The sequence below is a fragment of the Leptinotarsa decemlineata genome, unplaced genomic scaffold (genome assembly GCF_025532065.1).
Source record: "Leptinotarsa decemlineata unplaced genomic scaffold, Ldec_3_MD MMD2_tig00026307_RagTag_RagTag, whole genome shotgun sequence".
Classification (NCBI taxonomy): Eukaryota; Metazoa; Arthropoda; class Insecta; order Coleoptera; family Chrysomelidae; genus Leptinotarsa; species Leptinotarsa decemlineata.
Genome location: NW_027412681.1, coordinates 4150326 through 4170634, shown reverse-complemented (window position 1 = coordinate 4170634; position 20309 = coordinate 4150326). Strand labels below are relative to the sequence as shown.

Here is a 20309-nt window from a genome sequence, read left to right as displayed (position 1 = left end):
AAAATACAGTGTGTAACAACGAAAACTTAACAGAGCCGTTTTCGAATATTAAAAGTAAGATTTTTAAAAAAGCTCGGACACGTCAAGGGGACACCTTTCAGACTAATCAAATTTTTTGTAGTACGCACCCCCTCGGAAGGGTGCGTCCGACGACCCTTATTCAGATTGGGAACGTAGGTCGAGTGGCACCTTGTTTTAAAGGTCTTTCGAATACCTTTACAACTCTGTTAAAAGAAAATTTTTGTAACGATTAGCTTTCGAGATAATTTGAAGATTTAAAGGTATTTTTTATTGAGTTCAACTCTTTTTAAAATAAATCAAATTGTTTTTAAGGTACAATTTACGTTCAGAACTTTCATAAAAAAACAAATTTTTGCTTTTTATGACAACCTGCTAATACGTGTCCATTTGATTTCGTGAAAAAGTTAGAATTATTTGTTTATTACGAGGAGATTTTTTCGGGTGATGGGGTTGGTTATCACCCTTACATTTTAGGTAAATTGAGTGGCACCTCCTTATGAAGGTTGCCTTTTGACGTGGATACTTTATGCTTCTGATAAAAAAGTGAATCATACTAAAAACTTACCTACACAACGAATACAACCTGCTGATTTCCTTGAATGCTGATGACACAGAAAAGTTTAAAAAATTGTTTTGGGGGTTAATAAATCCCAATAATTGTTTTTAAAGCACACACAAAAAAAGTTAAACCTAATGAGGGTAACTCACATAGGAGATTTAGAGTAAATGTTCAAAATGTGCGCCATTTTACTCCATGCAACAATAAAGATTTTGTTCGAATTTTGCTCTTACATTATTCAACATCTCAAGAGTTATAGCTCGGCATTCATTAATAATTCTACGACGTAATTCATCCAAATTGGCTGGCTGTGTAGCATAAACTTTAGACTTTAAATATCCCCTCAAAAAGTAGTCCAGTGGTGTTAAATCTGGTGGTTGTGCTGACCATTCAATTGGACCTCTTCTGCCAATCCATTGTCCTTCAAAATGATTATTAAAAAAATTTCGAACCTGCTGGGTATAATGGGGTGGTGCACCGTCTTGTTGAAAATGGATAAATTCATCTTGACATCTTAGATTCTGTTCAATTATTTCAACTATACGATGTTGTGCCTCTTCAAGAAATTGTAAATGAGAATCACCGGTTAAATTGTCATCAATGAAAAATGGACCTATAATATGATTGCCTAATATTCCGACCCAGACATTCAACTTTTGGGAATGTTGGGTATGTATTTCTGCGTATTGTCTTGGGTTTTCATCCGACCAATAACGGCAATTGTGACGCTTCACGCAACCATTCAAATAAAATGAGCTTTCGTCCGAAAGACAGAGATGTTATAAAGCAGCTCGGGATTTTGTATTAATCTCTCACTCATGCCCTCACAAAACTCCTGTCTTCAGTCAAAATCATCCTCATTGAGTTCATGAACAAGTTTAATTTTGTAAGGATGAAATTTGTGGTTTTTAAGGATTCTCCATGCGCTTTGTACCTCTGGTACTTAACCTGGGATTGGTGATAACTTGACCAATCACTCCAATCGCATTATCGTCATTCACTACCGTTCTCTGAACATTTCTTTTCTTATTCAAAACCGAACCTGTCTCCCTGAATTTTGTGACCAAATCCAGAACGTGATTTCTGCTTAGGTGTTATCAGGATTTTGCTCGTTGAATAAAATTGATGTTCTATTAGCATTTTGGTCGTTGCCAAAAAATAAAGCAATAACTGAAACCCTTTCAGCAGTAGTGTAAGGCATTTTTAAACAAATAATAATACACGACCCGTTTAAACAAATTAATCAAACGATGTACTAATGAAAACTGGAAGAAGAGATTTTATTTAACAAAAAACTGATAAGAAGAACTGCTTGAATTTTTTTTTATTTAGGCATACAAGTTACCGAGTGGTCTGTCTAATGTATTTTTAACATGGCAATTTTAACTTCAAATTATCTCGAAAACTAATCGTTACAAAATTTTTCTTTTAACAGAGTTGTAAAGGTATTCAAAAGACTTTTAAAACAAGGTGCCACTCGACCTATTGTCCCTATCTAAATAAGGTTCGCCGGACGCACCCCTCCGACGGGGTGCGTACTACAAAAAATCTGATTAGTCTGAAAGGTGTCCCCCTTTAATTAGAAATCGACGTGTCCGAGCTTTTTTTAAAAATCTTACTTTTTAACACCCCTCAAGTTAATCGCAACCATGAATATTTGACCAGAAATGGCCACAATCTTCTTATGCCACAACATAGACTGGCAATTACTCATAAAAGCTTTTTTACTATGTCGATAAGGCTCTTGAACCATCTACTACCATATATGAGGAAATTATATATGATTAAATTCAAAAAAAGTATAAAAGGGCTGCTGGTTGATCTCTGCCCTTATGACGTAAGTGAATTTTTCAACTGCAAGTTTTAATGCTTTGCCTTTTTAATGTGTATGTTTTGTATTATATTTATCTACCTTGACGATGCTAAATCTGTTATATTAATAATAAGCAAATAAATTGATTGATTGATTGAAATAATTTCACAGTGCAATAGCTTATGAAAATGAACTGATGCATAGGTAGATTTCGACTCTCAAGCAGTAGAACAGTAGCAGGTGAAACGAAATAGGAGATCTGCTGCGAAAACAGTGAACCTGGCAACACAGAACACGGCGCTCTTCTCGTGCGATTTCTTCTTCATCTGTAGTGGACTGATTCGCAGTGTACTTTCTGTTCGGCTTCGTTGTGAAAAACTCTGATTTGTTGCTTGTTGTATTTTAAATAACACTGTGATGGATATTGCTGACTTTGATTGTATTATGCATACCAGTCATTCATGCACGTATAATAACAAATGTCATAACCTCAATCGTCATAACCTAACAAACCGAACGTCGTTAATTTGTTTAATCTTCAGGGTTTTTTCTATATTTTTCAAATATTTCAATAGTGATTCTACTATTCCGTGCATAGTCAAATCAACGCTCTCCGGTTTCTTCCAATTTTCTGCAATTCCTCGCTACATCAAACATGGAATGAAATTTATGAACTGAATAAGCCAACCTTGTTATTCATGATCTCTGCAAATATATACAAAGATGGAAATATATTCAGCGAGGATATGGCTTTGATCCAAAGAAAAGACCGGCGCGCTTTTAAAAATAAAACCAACTCAGCCCGTGTTTCGGGTTTCCATGGGGATGCAGGTGGAACAATATTTCACCACAGGCGTCCTCAAAGGAAAACATGGTTTTGGGAAAATATCGCATCAATATTGATTTCTGAACAAGGATGTCCTCACAGTCAAAAACGATTCATTAGATAGTTTCAAAAATGTTGCCCGTTTTTATGAGTCATCTTTGAACTGTAATATCTACACTGAATACCTAATCAATTTAATCTAAATGGGCTCTATTTGAAACAGCAAACTTTTGCCAACGTAAAACAGGTCGATTCATTTCTTCAGCATGAAAATTGTATGCTCGAGATTCGATGAAGTCGACGACGGCCGGTTTTGCCTGATCATGATTGGCGAAGGTTCTACTGGTGAGAAAATTATCGAAGTGCTTGGAAATATGGTAGTCAGTTGGTAAAAGGTCTGGAAAGTATAGTGGGTGACTTAAAACTTTGACGCTCAATTTGTTTGATTTTCGAACGGTGATTTGTGAAATGTGCAGAAGGGTGTGGTCGTGAAGCAGGATCAGACCTGTTCTGTTGACTAGTGCCGGTTGCTACTGATGCAATTTCCTTACAATAAGGATCTGGTGTGATGGTTTGGCTCAGTTGCAGAAATTTATAGTGAATCGCACCAGCCGCTGATCACCGTACAGTAACCTTGGTTTTTTTGGTGGGTTTTCGCCTTTGGGAAGTGCCTGGTTGGCTCATCGGTGTCCAACCACGTGACGATCCAATCCCAAAAAAAATTGTATTGGCTGAGCAATCTTCGTCCTGGATTACTGAAGGACGACCACTTCGGGGCTCAAAGAAATGACAGTAGCTGCCTTTCTAGACATCAAAGGTGAATTTAATAATTTCTCCACAGAGTCAATTATATACGCATCGACTAACCAGCTATCGGTAGTCGATAGATAAAAGATCCAGATCCAGAAAGAAGGATGATATACCCCACTCTAGGAGAGGCTACCATACAGATAAGAACAGAGAAGGAGGCGTACTACTGCCATTGCTATGGGCAAACCTAGTAGACGATCTCGTCAGGAAGCTATCTGAAGAAGGCATATATTGCCTGGGATATGCTGACGATCCGGTGATAGTCACAAAAGGGAAATTTGCAGGCGTTATCTCGAAGCAAAGAACCTTGCAAATCGTCGGCAGATGATGCGAGCATGATAACCTCTCAGTGAATGCCCAAAAAACTGTCATCGTGTTCACAAGGAAGAATGATAAGAGGACTAAAACCACCAATACTCAATGACGTGGAGATCTCATTCGCTACGGAAGTCGAATACTTATGTGTGACTTTCGATCACAGACTCACGTGAAACCTCCACATACATAAAACAGCACATAAGGTCAGGATGGCCCTGGAAATCTACAAAAGAATGTGCGGGAAAAACTGAGGCTGAACCTAAAAATGACACTCACTACAAGGGTAGTGAGACCCATGATAACATACGGTGTAGTGACTTGGTGGACAAGAACAAGGAAATCGGGTATGGCTAGGCTATTAGGCGGCATACAAAGGCTGGCGTGTCTGAGTGTCACGGAAGCCATCAGAACGACCCCAACGGCAGCACTTGTGGTCCTACTCGAACTTCCACCATTGCACATCTACATACAAAGAGAAGCTCGACTAGTGACACACAGGCTAATGCAGGGGCAAACCCCAATCAGAATGCAGTGCAGAATTCTTGAAACTGTACAATGAACTGAACGCAGACCCAATACTAGGAATGCCCGTGGATAACACAGTTCCGCAGTAAAACTTTCAAAAAGATTTTAAAAGCATCATACCAAGGAGAAAGGGCTGGCAAAACGGCCCACCAATAAAAGCGGAAGAAACTTGGTACAGCTGGCTCAAAGACCCAAGAAGGAGTGGGAGCCAGTATATACGGAGGCAGAGCAAAGACGACAATCGCACTCAGCCTCGGACATAATGCAACTGTGTTCCAGGCAGAAGTAACGGTCATCGAACACTGTATAGAGGAAATAAACAGGCAAAAGGTCACAAATAAAAGCAGTGCTATTTTCTTCTATAAGTACCCTTCTATAAATCACTCTAGCTTGGGTACCCGGACATGATGGTCACAAGGGCAATGAGAAAGCCATGAAGGTGCATACAAGACTAAGATTGGCCCAGAATCCTTCTGCGGGGTAGCGAAGGCATGTATAAAGACATCCATAAATTCATGGAGGCAAGCCGAATTGATAGATTGGTGGAATATGCTCCCAGGAATGAGGTAGACGAAAGAGTTCATAAAGAAACCATCGCCCAGATTCACGGAAGACCTGCTAAACAACAACCGTGAGGGTAGTGGTGGGTCTACTAACGGAGCATAGCCGACTCAGGAAACATGAGCAATATGTGCCTGACAGAAGAACACCAAAGCAGATTTTGTTAAGAAAAGAAATAAACTGCACTGCATGTGGTCTGTGAATGCGAAGCGATAGCAAGGCTGAGACACGCAAGATGCAGGGAAGAGAAACCAGAGGCTGCAAGCTATATGAAGGGGTCAGTGTCAAGGCTTTGGAGTCTTATCAAAGAGATCAAGCTAGACAATGAGCTCTAACAACCAAGGAGCATCATAATAGATCTGAAAAGGTAGCAGTGAATCAGACCATAAGCTAGCTCCCCTACAATCCAATCTAATCTAGAAGTGCGTTCATTAACACTATCTTTGCTAAATGCCTGGTTGATTTTTCGGGCTGTTTCGGCAGCTTTTTGGTTCAATTTGAATTCGTAGAGAAAAATTATTCAAAAATCGCTGGACATATATTCATGGTAGATTATGTAGACAAAAATATATTATAAGAAGTAATTTTGTACACCAATAAATGCGTCTACGAAGTGTATATATACTTGTTACATGTAATATAACAACAAAAAACTGTAAGATTATTTTTATAACATTTGAAACATGTCATGTATTACAACAGCCCAAATTTGAATTCTTTATCGCATAGAAAATATGATAGCATCAGTTCAAAAATGATGGACTGTGGATTGCTAAGATGGCTTTATGAATTTCAAAATTTGAAAAACCAGAATAAATAGTTAATACAATTAGAAAGAACAGAATCCAATCTAGTAGGGCGTGGTTGAAAAGAACTTGTTATTCCGGAAATTTCGTTGGCTAATGCGGCATTCTTTCTAAACTTTGTTCATGTCAAGCATCAACTGTTCATTACAATCAATTACTTGTTATTCCTAACATTCTTCGATATTTCTACTGAAACAATAATTGAAAACTCTTTCGAATGAAAAATCTAATTCACAATGGGAGAAAAACCCAACGGACTGTAGCCTTCATGTGAACACACGTAAAGATGATACATTGGGTCACAGAGTGTACAGGAAACCTACACACATAGACAGGTTCCTGAAAAAACGGTGAAGAAAATCCACAAACCGGTACTGAATGATCGTCAACTAAAATTGCGCGAGCTAGAAGACTCAGTAGGCATTTCAAAAAGTGTGATACATCGTATATTATTTCAAAATTTGGACATGAGAAAGCTGTGCGCAACATGGGTGCCGCGTTTGCTCACACTCGAACTAAGATGTTTCAATTGAGTGTTTAGCGAAGTTTCACAACAACAAGGCAGAATTCTTGCGTCGTTTCATATCCATGGATGGAACATGGGTCCATCACTTTAGATCCGAGACAGAAGAACAATCAAAACAATGGATTCGACAGAGAGAACTGGCTCCAAAGAAGGCGAAGACCGTTTCATGGCATCGGTTTTGGGATGCGCGTGGGATAATTTTCATTGACTATCTTGAAAAAGGTAAAACTATCAACGAAGAAATCAAGCAAAAACGGCCGCGGTTGGATGAGAAAAAAATGTTGTTTCATCAAGACAATGCAACAGCTCACAAATCCATTATCACAATGGCCAAAATCAACCATTTTAAGTTTGAATTGCTATCTCATGCACCCTATTCGCCAGATTTAGACCCCTCGGATTATTTTCTGTTCGCAAACTTGAAAAATTGGCTCAGTGGTCAAAAATTCACCAACGATAAAGAAGTGATATCGGTAGTTGATGGCTATTTTGAGGAGCAAGACAGTTCTTATTATAAAAACGACATCGAACTTATTGAATGACGCTGGGAAAAGTGCATAGAGTTGCAAGGGGATTATATTGAGAAATTAATAATTTTTTTTGTAAAATTTTTGTGTTTTCTTTATTGAGCCGGTTACTACTGGGATTACCTCGTATGCGGAAAAATATATTTGTAGTTCACAATACTTTTGATTATGCAGTTGTAGTTGAAGTTTGTAATGAAAATTTGAAATAAAAAAGGACCATCCTTCAGTGCCCAGTTAAAAATACCCAATTCCCGAATCGCTCCCCTAGTTCCGCCCTGGGAAGCGTCTCGATGTCTGCGTCGCGACGTGTGTGAAAACGTAAACCGGAAAAATCGGAAAAGTGAACCGTGTCGTTTCCGCCGAATTGAGCACCGGTTTGAAGCTTCGTTTTTTCACGAAATGAAAAATCATTCCTGTTTGAAACCTTGATTCGCGATTGTTCATTCATTGCGGAAATATTGACAAACAACAAATTGCAGCATAAGATAAGCTATTCAAGAAACACTTTATTTCACTAAACAGTTTTACAAAAATGGAGCACGTGTTTCGCTATACAGTAGCTTATTCAGGTGTGTTTATACACGTGCTGCGTTTTTGTGAAACTGTTTCGTAAAAATCTCACAACCAAGAGCATTCCGACCAATTAGTCTCACATCGTTCTTTTCAAAAATGTAACGAATTAAAGAATTAACTGTCTTATACAAATTTATTTTTACCAATATTTCACTATGATAACTAATTTATATTCCATACTTAGCAACTAACGCTTAATTTATCTTCACTATTCGAATTCTTTATTTAACCGCACAATTCGCTTTCTGAAGACAGGCTGCCATCTCGGGACGGGAAGCCGGCTTTTATATCGGCAACGATCACTCCAGATCTCTCTAGTCGTTTCGGCACTCATCTATACGTTTCGCTGCGGTTCGCGGTGAGTCATGTGTTTGCTGGCTGAGATATCGGTCAGGGCCGGCTTCAGATTCGTTACAAAAACTATGGAGGGGCTATGTGAGCGGTTCATAAGAGATGAAGTACTAGTTCACAACCTAATTCATCCAAATCAGCATGCATATACTCCGGGAAAGTCTACTGATTCGGCCCTTCACCATGTGGTTGTCAGAATCGAGAGATAATTGAAGAACAAAGAATCCATCCTGGGAAAGAGGGAGCAACTACACTCCAGGAATGTACCCCTGATACTGGGAGAATGGATACTCAAGATGATCTCTAGTAGAGCAATAAGTATCAATGTAGAAGACATCACCGTGGGAGGACTGGTCATATCCACAGGGAAGGGTCTTATCACCCCTTCTCTGGAATATAGTTTTGAATACCCTGAATAATCACCTCAACAATAATGGATTCTACACAGTTGCGTATGCAGATGACATAGTTATCTTGCAGACCGGCGAATTTGTGAACACACTGTGCCATAGAGCGCAGGATGGGCTCAAATTAATGGAAACATGGTGTAAGGAACACTCACTGTCAATCAAAAGCAAACTAAATTTCTCTGAAGAGGTGAAATACCTTGTTACTATCCTCTATAGGAAGCTACATGGAACTCTCACCTACAGAATAGAACAAAAAAAGTATATGTGGCTTATGAGCAATGTTGGAGGACAGTGGGACGCGCATGGGGTATTCACTCCGTGTGGTCATCTGGATCTAAACTGCAATAATAAAGCCTATGTTAACATAAGGAGCCATTGCATAGGGACCGAAAGTTCTACAAGCAACCTCCATCCAAAAATTATATCAAATACTGGCTTGTTTAAACATCACAGGAGCCATGAGAACAACACCTACCGCGGCAATGTAATTAATTACTGGTCTGACCCCTCCGGACCTGTACGTTAGGGAGGTTGCGTTAATGGCCATGTTACGATTGCACACGGCTGGTGTATACCTCGAAGTAGGAATGGGTCAATTGAGGCTGAGCCTATGGCAAGAAACGCTTACTGCGCAACCTCTGCTGCAGGCAACCAGTGATGCAATTGAACCCAGGTTTGTATTCAATAAACCCTACAAAATACAAAGAAAACAGAACACTGAGTCAGATGCTAAAAATTCAATACGCACAGCTCAAAAACCAAAGAAGGCACAGGATGTGGAGTGTACTCCAGATCACTAAACCTAAGGATTAAGTGGGAAATGGGAAGTACGAGAAGCCAAAGTTTTTGAAGTCATCGGTGTAGATTTAGCCGGTCCACTCTACATTCGAACTGAAGAGAAGGCTTGGATATGCCTATATACATGTGCCATTTATAGAGCTGTTCATTTAGAACTTCTCTCATCACTGTCTACAGATGTTTTCTTACAATCATTCAGAAGATTTGTGGCCAGAAGAGGAAGACCATCGACCGTATACAACGACAATGGCACACATTTTGTTAGTGTTGAAAATGCCTTTTTACAATTGGATTGGAAAATGATAACCGCTTACAGTACCACCGAGAAGCGTGGAAATTTAATCCTCCAACAGCTGCCTGGTAGGGTGGTTGATGGGAGAGGTTAATCGGAATTATGAAGGATCTACTGAGAAAAGTTTTGGCAGAAGCTAGTCTGACATACGAGGAGTTATTCACGATACTTTGCGATTGTGAACCAGTACTGAGTTCGAGACCCCTCACTTATATGTCCAAAGATAGCAAAGATCTTGTTCCTTTGACTACTGCTATGTTCCTCAAGGATATTTCAGAGTGCGGAGTTTCGGATTTGGACCCAGTGGAGAGTTCAGATCTGAGAAAACATCTGAGATACAGGATGAAGCTGAGAGATGATCTTCGTAGGAAATTTAGAAATGAATATTCAGGTCAGCTGAAATTGTCAGCAAATCAAAATTGGTGAAGTCGTTCTGATAGGAACCGTCACAATACCAAAAGGATGGAATGGCCTTTGGCGTATGTTCAAGAGCTGATACCTGGGAGAGATAATAAAACACGTTTGGTCAAACTGAAGACAACGAAGGGAATAGTACTCAGGCCTCTACAACGAGTATACCCTTCAGAGATGAATTGTGCTGATGATTTGGATCTAACTCGGATATCAGGCCGAGCAGTTTCTACAAGAGAGACTGAAAGTAAAGAAACTGAAGAAACCAAAGAAAATAGCAACGGGTGTTTCAAAAATCCTGAACCACTTCCGATGACTACTAGATATGGTAGAAAAGTTAAACCTATTCAAAGATTTTCTGCGTGGCAATTTGAGTTGTTGGTGAACAAGGTTCCACAACTCAAGGTGGCAGATAGTTCATTTTCTGAATTTGGTAAACTTTTTTGTACACATTGTACTCTCTCTAAGAGGTCAAATAACTGTCATTGATATATGATTGATAAGTTAATTGTTTTGAACGTTCTTTGAATATAGTTTCCGATCCATATTTTCGAATATTTAACAACGATTCTTTTTGGGATCGGATCGTCAGGAGAGTGGTTGAATAGCGATTAGCCATCCAGGCACTTTCCAAAGGCGAAAACCCACCAAAACAATCATGGTTACTATATGGTGGTCAGCGGCTGATGTGATGGTGGTCAGTGGATGGTGTGGTGTGACTATAACTTTCTGCAGACGGCCAAACCATCATAGTAGAGTCCTATCCTGAGGAAACGAATTGTGTCAACAGTAGCCGGCGCTGATCAACAGAAGAGGTCTGATCCTTCTCCATGTAGACAGGCGACGATAAATGATGAAAGATTTTTAAAATCAATCAATGAAGATTTTAGAATCTATTTGAAATACTAGGAGACAATAAGATACTTACAAGGAATGCATCTTTGGTTTTGGTTTTTCTCTATGTTACTCTTCTTGACTCCATGCCTACAAGAGTGGGTTTCCACCTTAATGGCAATCTGTAACAAACAAATACACTTAAGTACAAGGTTCACAATTATATAGTGAATTCATCTAAACTATTTTTCTGTCAATGGATTTTATTATGAAGGTCATGCAGTGTTTCTAAATTATTCATTTGATTTTGTATGTATTGCTGTTTGTTGGGAAAATTTAGACTGGGAGTAAACTTTCGAACAAAATAATGTATTAGATGATATCTTTATTCTATTTTTTTGATATATAACCTTCCACAATCTGAAAAATGAACAAAGCTATATACATAGAGAATCTGCATGCAAAAACTAGAAATTTTAGAGGATACGCATTCGAGTATACATATATTCTTTTACCAGGTGACAAGTGTATTTCAAATAGAATCATCAAAAGGAACAATTCGTTCAGACCAGTCCCAACTCCCTACACTGAAGGTTAATGTACTGACACCCATCAGAAAACAACTACTTCACTGGCTAATACCACGAAGGGCGTTGAATAATATCCAACAGGTGTCAGTGCAGCATTCCTCGCTGAAGTTATTCTTGCATACAGGGCCGTCGCCATGGGGGGATAGGGCCTCCCTCCTGATTTTTCGACTTTGGAAAAAGTTGGGAAATTTTGAGCCGTGAAGATAGAAAAAAAATTAAAGCAAAAAATTAATAAAAATCAAAAAAATAAAAATGAGAGAAAAGAAAGGGAGATGTAATAAGAAAAGGGAAAGAAACCAGAAGAAGGTTGGGATTTCCCAACATGCATAACTTGGAGATCTCATACTTTGAAATTCTGAGTTGTTTGAAAACAAAGAAGTTTAATTTCTCCCAAGTAAGAGAATAGTCCTGAACAGTCCACAAATTTTGAAGTGACAATTTCACAAAATTCCCAACTTTTCGCTGTTTTTTCGACTTGGAAAAGTTGGGAAATTTCGGGCCGTGAAGATAGAAAAAATAATAGTAGAAAACAACAAGAGAAATTAGAATTAGTTTCCAACTCATTGAGGTCATAATTTCGTCATCCCATGTTGAATTTTCCAGCTCATTTTTATCAAAACCATATCTAAAAACCAATGTGAGAGAGGAAAATCCATTAATCATTTATCATTTAAAATCGAGGGGAAAACCAGGATTGTGGAGAGGGTAGAAAAACTGACGCATGCGCATTAAAAGGCTCGATATCGAAGACGCGCACGATTGATTTTCATCAGAAATAACGTTGGACTCTGGCATGTTATGTGTTATGTTATTTCCCGTCCGTGTTTAGTTTGTCAATGTTGTGTATTGCTTCCGTCGTTTTCGAGTTGTCAATTTCTCAAACAATAGAATCTGGTTACGCGGTTTTCATTTTTTCAAAAGTTGGGAAACTTTGCTCGTGGGGTTGGGAAAATTTGGATTCCCTCCCCCCCTGGTTTTTTTTTCGCTACGGCCCTGCCTGTATATGCTGTTGACGATACAACTGCTGTGGTTTCGGGCTGCTTGGCCACTCGTCAGTGCAAGGTGGTGTCTATCATCAACATAAAGTCGATGATTTCCGATAATTGAAAATCGAATTCCTTCAGAGTATCATTCCTCGAAATAGGCTGAAGCGGACAACAAACGATACGTTTGTCATCGCCCCATCTGCCTGTGAACGAGGTAACCAACCGCAGATCCGAAATTTGCCAATTCTTCGTATAAGGAATTAAAACTTTTCACATATAGTCAGTGGGCAAACTTGATTACTGGCTATAAATCAAATCACCTAAAGAACGTATCGTCTATTACTGCGGTAGATACTATCAAAGGCGATGAGTTGGTGCTCGAGTTGTTGCAGAACATTCAGGAATCGCATCCAGGAACATCATATGAACTACGTAAATGAGAGGACAATTTGAAGATATTCAAATCATCTTTTAGAAGAGAATCATATCATAAATGGATATTTCCAAATTTCACATACAGAAACTGAAGGTTGAACGCTAAATCATTTGTAAGGCGATGAAAATCAAGAAACCTAAAATTCAGTTTACTGAATGACCAACTGGTCATATAACCGTAGATATATTAGGTTAGGTTAGGTTAGGTCCAAAGTGAGTGGGTCTATTTGACCCTCCACCGCAACCCGCAAGGGTTTATTGTGGCTCACATCTATTCACACTCGACCAAATAAACCCAGCTTTTCAACGAAGCCGATTTGTTTGAATTGTGAGTGGTGTTTCAGGTCAGATGGTAAAAGTATGGCTCTGCCGAACTCTAAAAACCTGATTCGGTCCCTAGCGGAGCAGGAACAAAGTATGTTCCCTGCTGTTTCATCATTTTCCAAACAGAGGCGACACAGCACCCTCCTTTGCAAGGGAATCAGCAGCCTCATTGCCTTCCAGGCCAGTATGGACAGGAATTCAGACCAGAAACAAATATGTTAAGTATTCCTATCGGGGAGAGTCGTTTTTGGCAGTTTTCTACCAATTTAGACGTGTCTCATTGGGAGCCAAGAACTTTCAACGCCGCTTGACTGCCTGAAAATATTTTTATTGACTTGCGTATGAGGTTGGATTCTATCAATGTCTCCGCACACAATTCAATAGCATAGATTTCCGCTTGAAATACAGTCACATGGGTTCTCAGGCAGGTTGATATCTCTATCCTGGGTCTGCGACTCAAAACACCTGCACCAAAACCTGAAGGTGTTCTTTATCTATCTGTGAAACAATAACTAGCTGCTCTTAATATTTACTTCTCCCGGAGGATCCAGTATTCTCTACTCGGGAACAGTATTTTATAAGGCAGTTCGTAGTTGACGGTTGGAGGCATAAATCCAGAGGTTATTTCGACAATGCTCTGACTTCCAGTATCAACCAACAGTCTGTTGCACTCTGCATTAAATTGATTTGTACAATTGGCAATGTGCACAAGTCTATATGCAGTCCATCTAGCATCTCTCTTCAGAAGAATGTGGAGAGGAGATAGATCTAACGTAGAATGATGTAGAATTGATATATTATGCTCTGTGTAATCATAATTGAGGATGTAGGTATTTCTCGCTGTGGAGAAGAGATAGATCTAACGTAGATTGATGTAGAATTGTTATATTATGGTCTAGGTAATCATAATTGTGGATGTAGGTATTTCTCGCTGTGGAGAGGAGATAGATCTAACGTAGATTGATGTAGAATTGATATATTATGCTCTGTGTAATCATAATTGAGGATGTAGGTATTTCTCGCTGTGGAGAAGAGATAGATCTAACGTAGATTGATGTAGAATTGTTATATTATGCTCTAGGTAATCATAATTGAGGATGTAGGTATTTCTCGCTGTGGAGAGGAGATAGATTTAACGTAGATTGATGTACAATTGATTTAATATGGTCTGGGTAATCATAATTGAGGATGTAGGTAGTTCTCGCTGGTGTGTGGTATATAAAAATTAGAGTAAAGAATTTACTTTTAGTATGTTATTTACTATGAAAATGTTACTGTGATAATGAAAAATGTCGTGATATTTTTGAAAATAAAGTTTGTGAAAATCCATAAAATATCATTTGATTTCCTTTCTTTTTTCTTCTACAGTCTACACTGTTCATTTGCTTTCATATTTGTTGACTTATGTATTCTGAAAGTTCTTATTGCTTTTTCCATTCCACATGATCCGTTTATTATTATGTTCATTTGATACCGAAACCAAATACAGAGTTACGTCACTGGACACGGGAGTACATGTATTAATTTTTCATAACGTTCATTTTTATTTCTGTTCACTGAAAGAGGATAGGTAAGAGAAACTCAAAACAGTAAATGTAAAGCCATTATTCTCGAGTGAGTCCCTCTATGCAGAACCAGAATTTGAATATTCATGAACAAAGGGATACAGTGAATTGAAAATGAAGTGCAACTACGAGGGCTCTTAAGATACTCCGAGATCAGGATAACGTTGAAGGGTTGAAGCGTTTTTATACTCAAGAATATATTGTTGAATTCGAACATACATCAAACTCATTCGAAATTCAACAATATACTATTTCTATTGTCCAAAGAACATCAATAAGTCTGGTGTCATGTCTGAAATCTAAAACTCTGAGCTATTATTTTCAGTTTAACAATAAAGTGGAAACTTTACGACTGGAGATGACTGTGTCAAAGCTATTTTCCGGGATTTTTGGCCAAGGTCTAGAGGTTTTTATGCCTTACGTTTCGTCTACCACTGCGGTAGACATCATTAAAAGCAATGAGGTAACGGTCGCAGTGCCGAGAAACTATAATGCTGGAATCTGTATGTTTCTTGATTTGGCCAAGGCTTTCGACACTGTGAACCATTCTCAGTTGTTGGAAGTCTTGGCAGATGTGGGAGTTTGTGGAAGGTCACTAGATCTAATAGGGAGTTATTTATCTCATCGCATGCAGGCAGTTAAAGTTAATAAATATATTAGCGCAGAAAAAGTGATTCAACATGGAGTACCTCAGGGATCAGTGCTGGGACCGTTGCTGTTCTCTGTTTACATAAATGGCCTATTAACTCTAAATTCTTCTGGAAAAATTTACAGTTTCGCTGATGATACAGCAATCTTATACTCTGCAAATTCGTGGGAGAAAGTGAAGCAAAAATGTGAAAATGATACAGCATCTATACTTAATTGGTTCAACCATATGCAACTCACCGTCAACTTTGAAAAAACATTCTTTATGCCATTTGCATGTTATACGTCGTCGCTACCGTTATACCGAACATTGACAATTGACAATCAGGGTGTTATGATCGATATCGGTACTGCAAATCATATCAGATACCTAGAAATAATGATTGACAAACATTTGAGATGGGATGAACATGTCAACATGTCTTCTCAAAAAACGTTTCAAAACCTTTTTATTGAGCACAGATTCTGAAGTGATAAATGAATTGTTTTGATTTACTATAATGAAATTGTTGATCACCTGACATAACAGGTAAATGCTATAATCATTATCTTAATTATTTTATTTTCCTCTCTTTCTGTTTTGCTTTGTATTCGGCTCAGACTCTGAAAACAAAAACTATGTCAACTCATACAACCAACCTGGTTAATATGAGGTTTCTATGTTTATAGTATCTGAACTGTAATGTAGCTATCAGTTTCTTCATAATAAACATATTATTATTATTATTATTTTCTTTTTTTTCACCGTAGTGTGCGCTGGTCAGGCCCTATCCCCCGAAGCCCCGATACATTCGGGAGGGCGCGCCAGCATAATCAACCAATGACCACTCTCCACACCGTGGGGTAAGTGATCATTGAGTTCGAGAATCATGTGCCCTGAGCAAACGCAGTGAGCCAAGAATGACAGCCTTCTGCATCTGTGCGGCTAAGATTTCTGCCTTAGTGCGGCAAGCCGGTATGATTTTTAGATTCGAGAGTAGAGAAGACATCATTTCACCAAGGACTCCAACAATCAGAACGACCATCTTGACAGAGTGATCTGGATAGAGTCTGCGGAGTTCGAAGAGAAAATCTCGATATTTTATCCGTTTTTCCTCCCCTTTTCTGACGATATTCGTCTCGCCAGGAGCTGAAAACTCCACGACAAATATCGTTTTGGTCTGGTGGTCGAGAAGGACTACATCAGGCTTATTAGCTTGTATGAGCCTGAGGGTGGGGTATTATTATTATTATTATTATTATCATTAAATCGACCACGCTTTTTTCACAATAATACTAGTATTTTTTTGTTGTTCGATGTTCTTTGAAAGCGTGTTTCTTAGTTTTTTTCGTTGTTATGTTATCAGATGTAAGATAGCATGCATAGTAAGCAATCAAATATAGTGTAAAAAGCAAGAAACGAGTCTCATTTTATAAGAAAGAAACTATCACGATAAACAACAGAAACAATGTCAACAACATTTAAACAAACGAAAACATAACTTATTCATTGTTATGTATTCATAACTCCACTACAAAAAATGATCATCAGTCCAATTATTGCCCTTTTCAGACACCAGTCTAAAATGAGCAAAATGAAACCCGAACCAGCCAACGAAAGCGATGTAAAGCATAGGTTCATAAGGCCTCATGACCTTGTGGCCAACGGGAACTAAAAGCTTATTACGGAAGGACTTGAGAGCCACTCGAGAGAGTTTTCCGATTCCCCGACCGTTTTCACACATGTAGCCGGTTTTCCTGGTGCTCTGACGTAGCAAGATTTGCCATTACAGCGAAAATGCATTAAACTGAATCGCTCGAAATCAATATATCCGCGGAAAATACACGGAGGAGAGCAGTTCGTACGTGATTATTTCGGAATTTCGTTCTGTCGAGGAAATATAATATTCTGGAATTGCGAAGAAAGCGTTTTTTTTGAAGAGCAAGGCTGGGTTTTTTCGTAATGACACTCCAAATATTGAAATGAGTACAAAAAAGAGGGTTTTCGAAATGAATATGAAGAGTTTTCAAATTACTTCTTGAAGAAAATCAGGGCTAAATTTTACTTTATGGGATACTCATGGATTTTCGCGATTTTTTCTTGAATGATACTACATGATGGTAGGAATTCAAATCACTTTTTTTGTCGGACTCAATTAGTTTTCGAGATACAGCCTGTCAAAATTTGTATGACGTCATATTTTACCTTTTTTTAAGCAATAAACGATTGCAATAGACATATTTTTTCATTTAACACAACTTTTTCCATATCACCGCACTTTTTTCTATCCCTTTTCAATCACGTATTATCCCTTTTCAATCACCTATTATCGGTTTTCCTGAAATTAGAATGAAATTCCTTAATTTGTTAGATGCACACAAATCACTTTCTATAAATTGCATTGAGTTTCACAATTCGAAAATACGTTCCTTTTAGATTTCGGAGGTCAGGTTAGATGTTGAGGGAAGATAGTTTTTACAAAAGTAAATATTCGAAAATATGTTCCTTTTAGAGTTTGGAAGTCAGGTTAGAGGAGGTTGAGGATAGGTACATAGTTTTAAAAATTTTAAAGTAAGGTTAGACTGAGTTAGGTTAGGTTGAGTTAGCATGTGACAAATTATCTCTGTATTTTGACGCTTCAATCAATGAATCAAAATATGCTTTAATATCAAAGAATAATATCTTGTTGACAAAGCGTGATATATAAATGTAAATGTAATTAAATTAATAATATTTGATAAATGTATAAAAATAGTCACTACCGTATAACATTGAATTGAGTAAAAACAATCAGTCACTTATTTGAAATTCAAAATATAACAAACAATAGAAGGTATATGATATCAAATTGCATAGTTTTGATCTACTTATCATTCTTTTCTATCCACATAATATTCTTCCAAACTATAATAGGTTTTATTGGAAAGAACTCTTTTACTGCTTTTCTGAAACTGTCGTTGGACGGTATATCTTCAATACTATTTGGAAGGTGATAGTACATTTTGCAGCCGTTATATATATAATTGAATCCTCAACGGCAGTGGAAGATGGTAATGGTATTTTGAGATGGTTACTTTGACGGGTGGGGAATCTATTCCCTGTAATGAAATTTTGTTTGTGTTTATTTATGAGACACACCGAGTATAAATATAGACACTACCGTAAGTATGTTGTGTTGCTTGAAGTAAAATTTGCACGAATCGCGAAATTTTAGTTAACAGAGGTATCTCAGGGCTCTTTTTTGTAAAACAAAAATACTTTGAAGAACATTACCACTGCACACTCCCCAGAATGGGATACCGTATCACAAATGTCACTCTATCAAGGAGTAGTATACTGTCTTTGCGGTTGGGTATCCTAGTTCGTTTGCAGAAATTTTCACAGCATAACAACCAGAGGACTATTTTTTATTCAAGTTTTTGACATGTTCGTTGAATTTGAGACAGTTGTCGATCTATAGTCCTAGAAATTCAGAAAAAATACTGTTTTCAGCCACTGCACATTTGAAGGACACTACCTTAGTTTTTAATATGTTGAAGGAGAAAAGGTTCGAGTCGCACCACTTTTTGACCTTCATTATATCCTGAATTAATGATATGATGAAGATCAGCTTGCTTTTCTTTATGCCATAGTATGGTGGTATCATCGGCAAACAGGGTGGTATTTCCTGTAATGTCAAGCGTTGTCAGGTCATTGACATATAGTAAAAACAAAATAGGACCCAAGAGGGTTCCTTGCGGAACGCCACATTGTATATTACCTAAACTTGGGAATGATTTTGATTTTGGCGATGATTTGATTTAAATAGGTTTACGTAAGATATAATGGAAAGCTGCCACTATAAAAGTGTTTTTCGAAGAATGCATTTATCTGAAAGCGAGAGAATTGAATTTCAACCCTGATTATTGTTGGGGATAATTATAATGCAGACTCATCAAGAGGTATGTAGACTATTTCATGAACACAAATCATGAACCTATTTCACGAACTGTGAGCATAATGTTTTCTCTTGTTTAAACATAAGTCTTTTGAGCCTAAACATCGCTAAAACTAAATACGTAACGTTTACCCTTCCGAAAATAAGCTCACTATACACAAACCTATTTGCCAAACCCCAATGATATGCACATGTCCTATAGTTGATAAGGTAAACAACATGAAATATCTTGGTGTATATGTAGACCAACATCTACGATGGGACGAACATGTAGACCAGACCGTTAAAATACTTAGTCAATTATCTCATAAATTCTACCAACTCGAAAATCTCAATAATAAAAAGCTACTAACAATGATATACAACTCACTCGCACGATCAGTTCTGAGATATTGCATTATAGTATGGGGTGGCGTCAGCAAAAGCCTGTTACATAATCTAGATGTAATGCAAAATACTATCCTGAAAATCATTTTCAATCGTAAAAGAAGATACTCCACTGTAACACTATACAGACAATCAGACTTATTTCATGTGAGAAAATTATACACTTATCCCTGCATATTATGGATGCATAATAACCCCACCCCCAATATAAATCATAATTATGAAACTTTATCAAAAAACGAATGTCCCTCGCTGTAGCTCGCTGTGGCTCGCTGTAGCACTCAGAGATGTATATCATACTCTGGCCCAAAACTAATAAACCTAGTTCCTTCAGACATCAGAGCAATCTCCAATAAATACAAATTCAAGTCAAAACAGAAAAAATATGTGAATCATCAGCGAAACAACTTTAACTTTCCCCTAGATATCTACAACACTATTGGCAGAAACTGTAATATTCCAAATATTATCAAATTTCTTAAATGTATCGATATTA

At 37.8% G+C, this 20309-nt stretch overlaps 1 protein-coding gene across 8 annotated transcripts in view; it reads right to left on the bottom strand.

Annotated features, from left to right (window-relative positions):
- Ptp36E (Protein tyrosine phosphatase 36E) overlaps positions 1-20309 on the bottom strand; it is a 131731-nt gene that overhangs the window by 26608 nt on the left and 84814 nt on the right. For all 8 annotated transcript variants that reach the window (XM_074181075.1, XM_074181071.1, XM_074181073.1 and 5 more), the window contains one exon: positions 11056-11143. In XM_074181075.1, coding sequence (XP_074037176.1) covers positions 11056-11143 — 88 coding nt within the window. The remainder of the gene's footprint in view (positions 1-11055; positions 11144-20309) is intronic.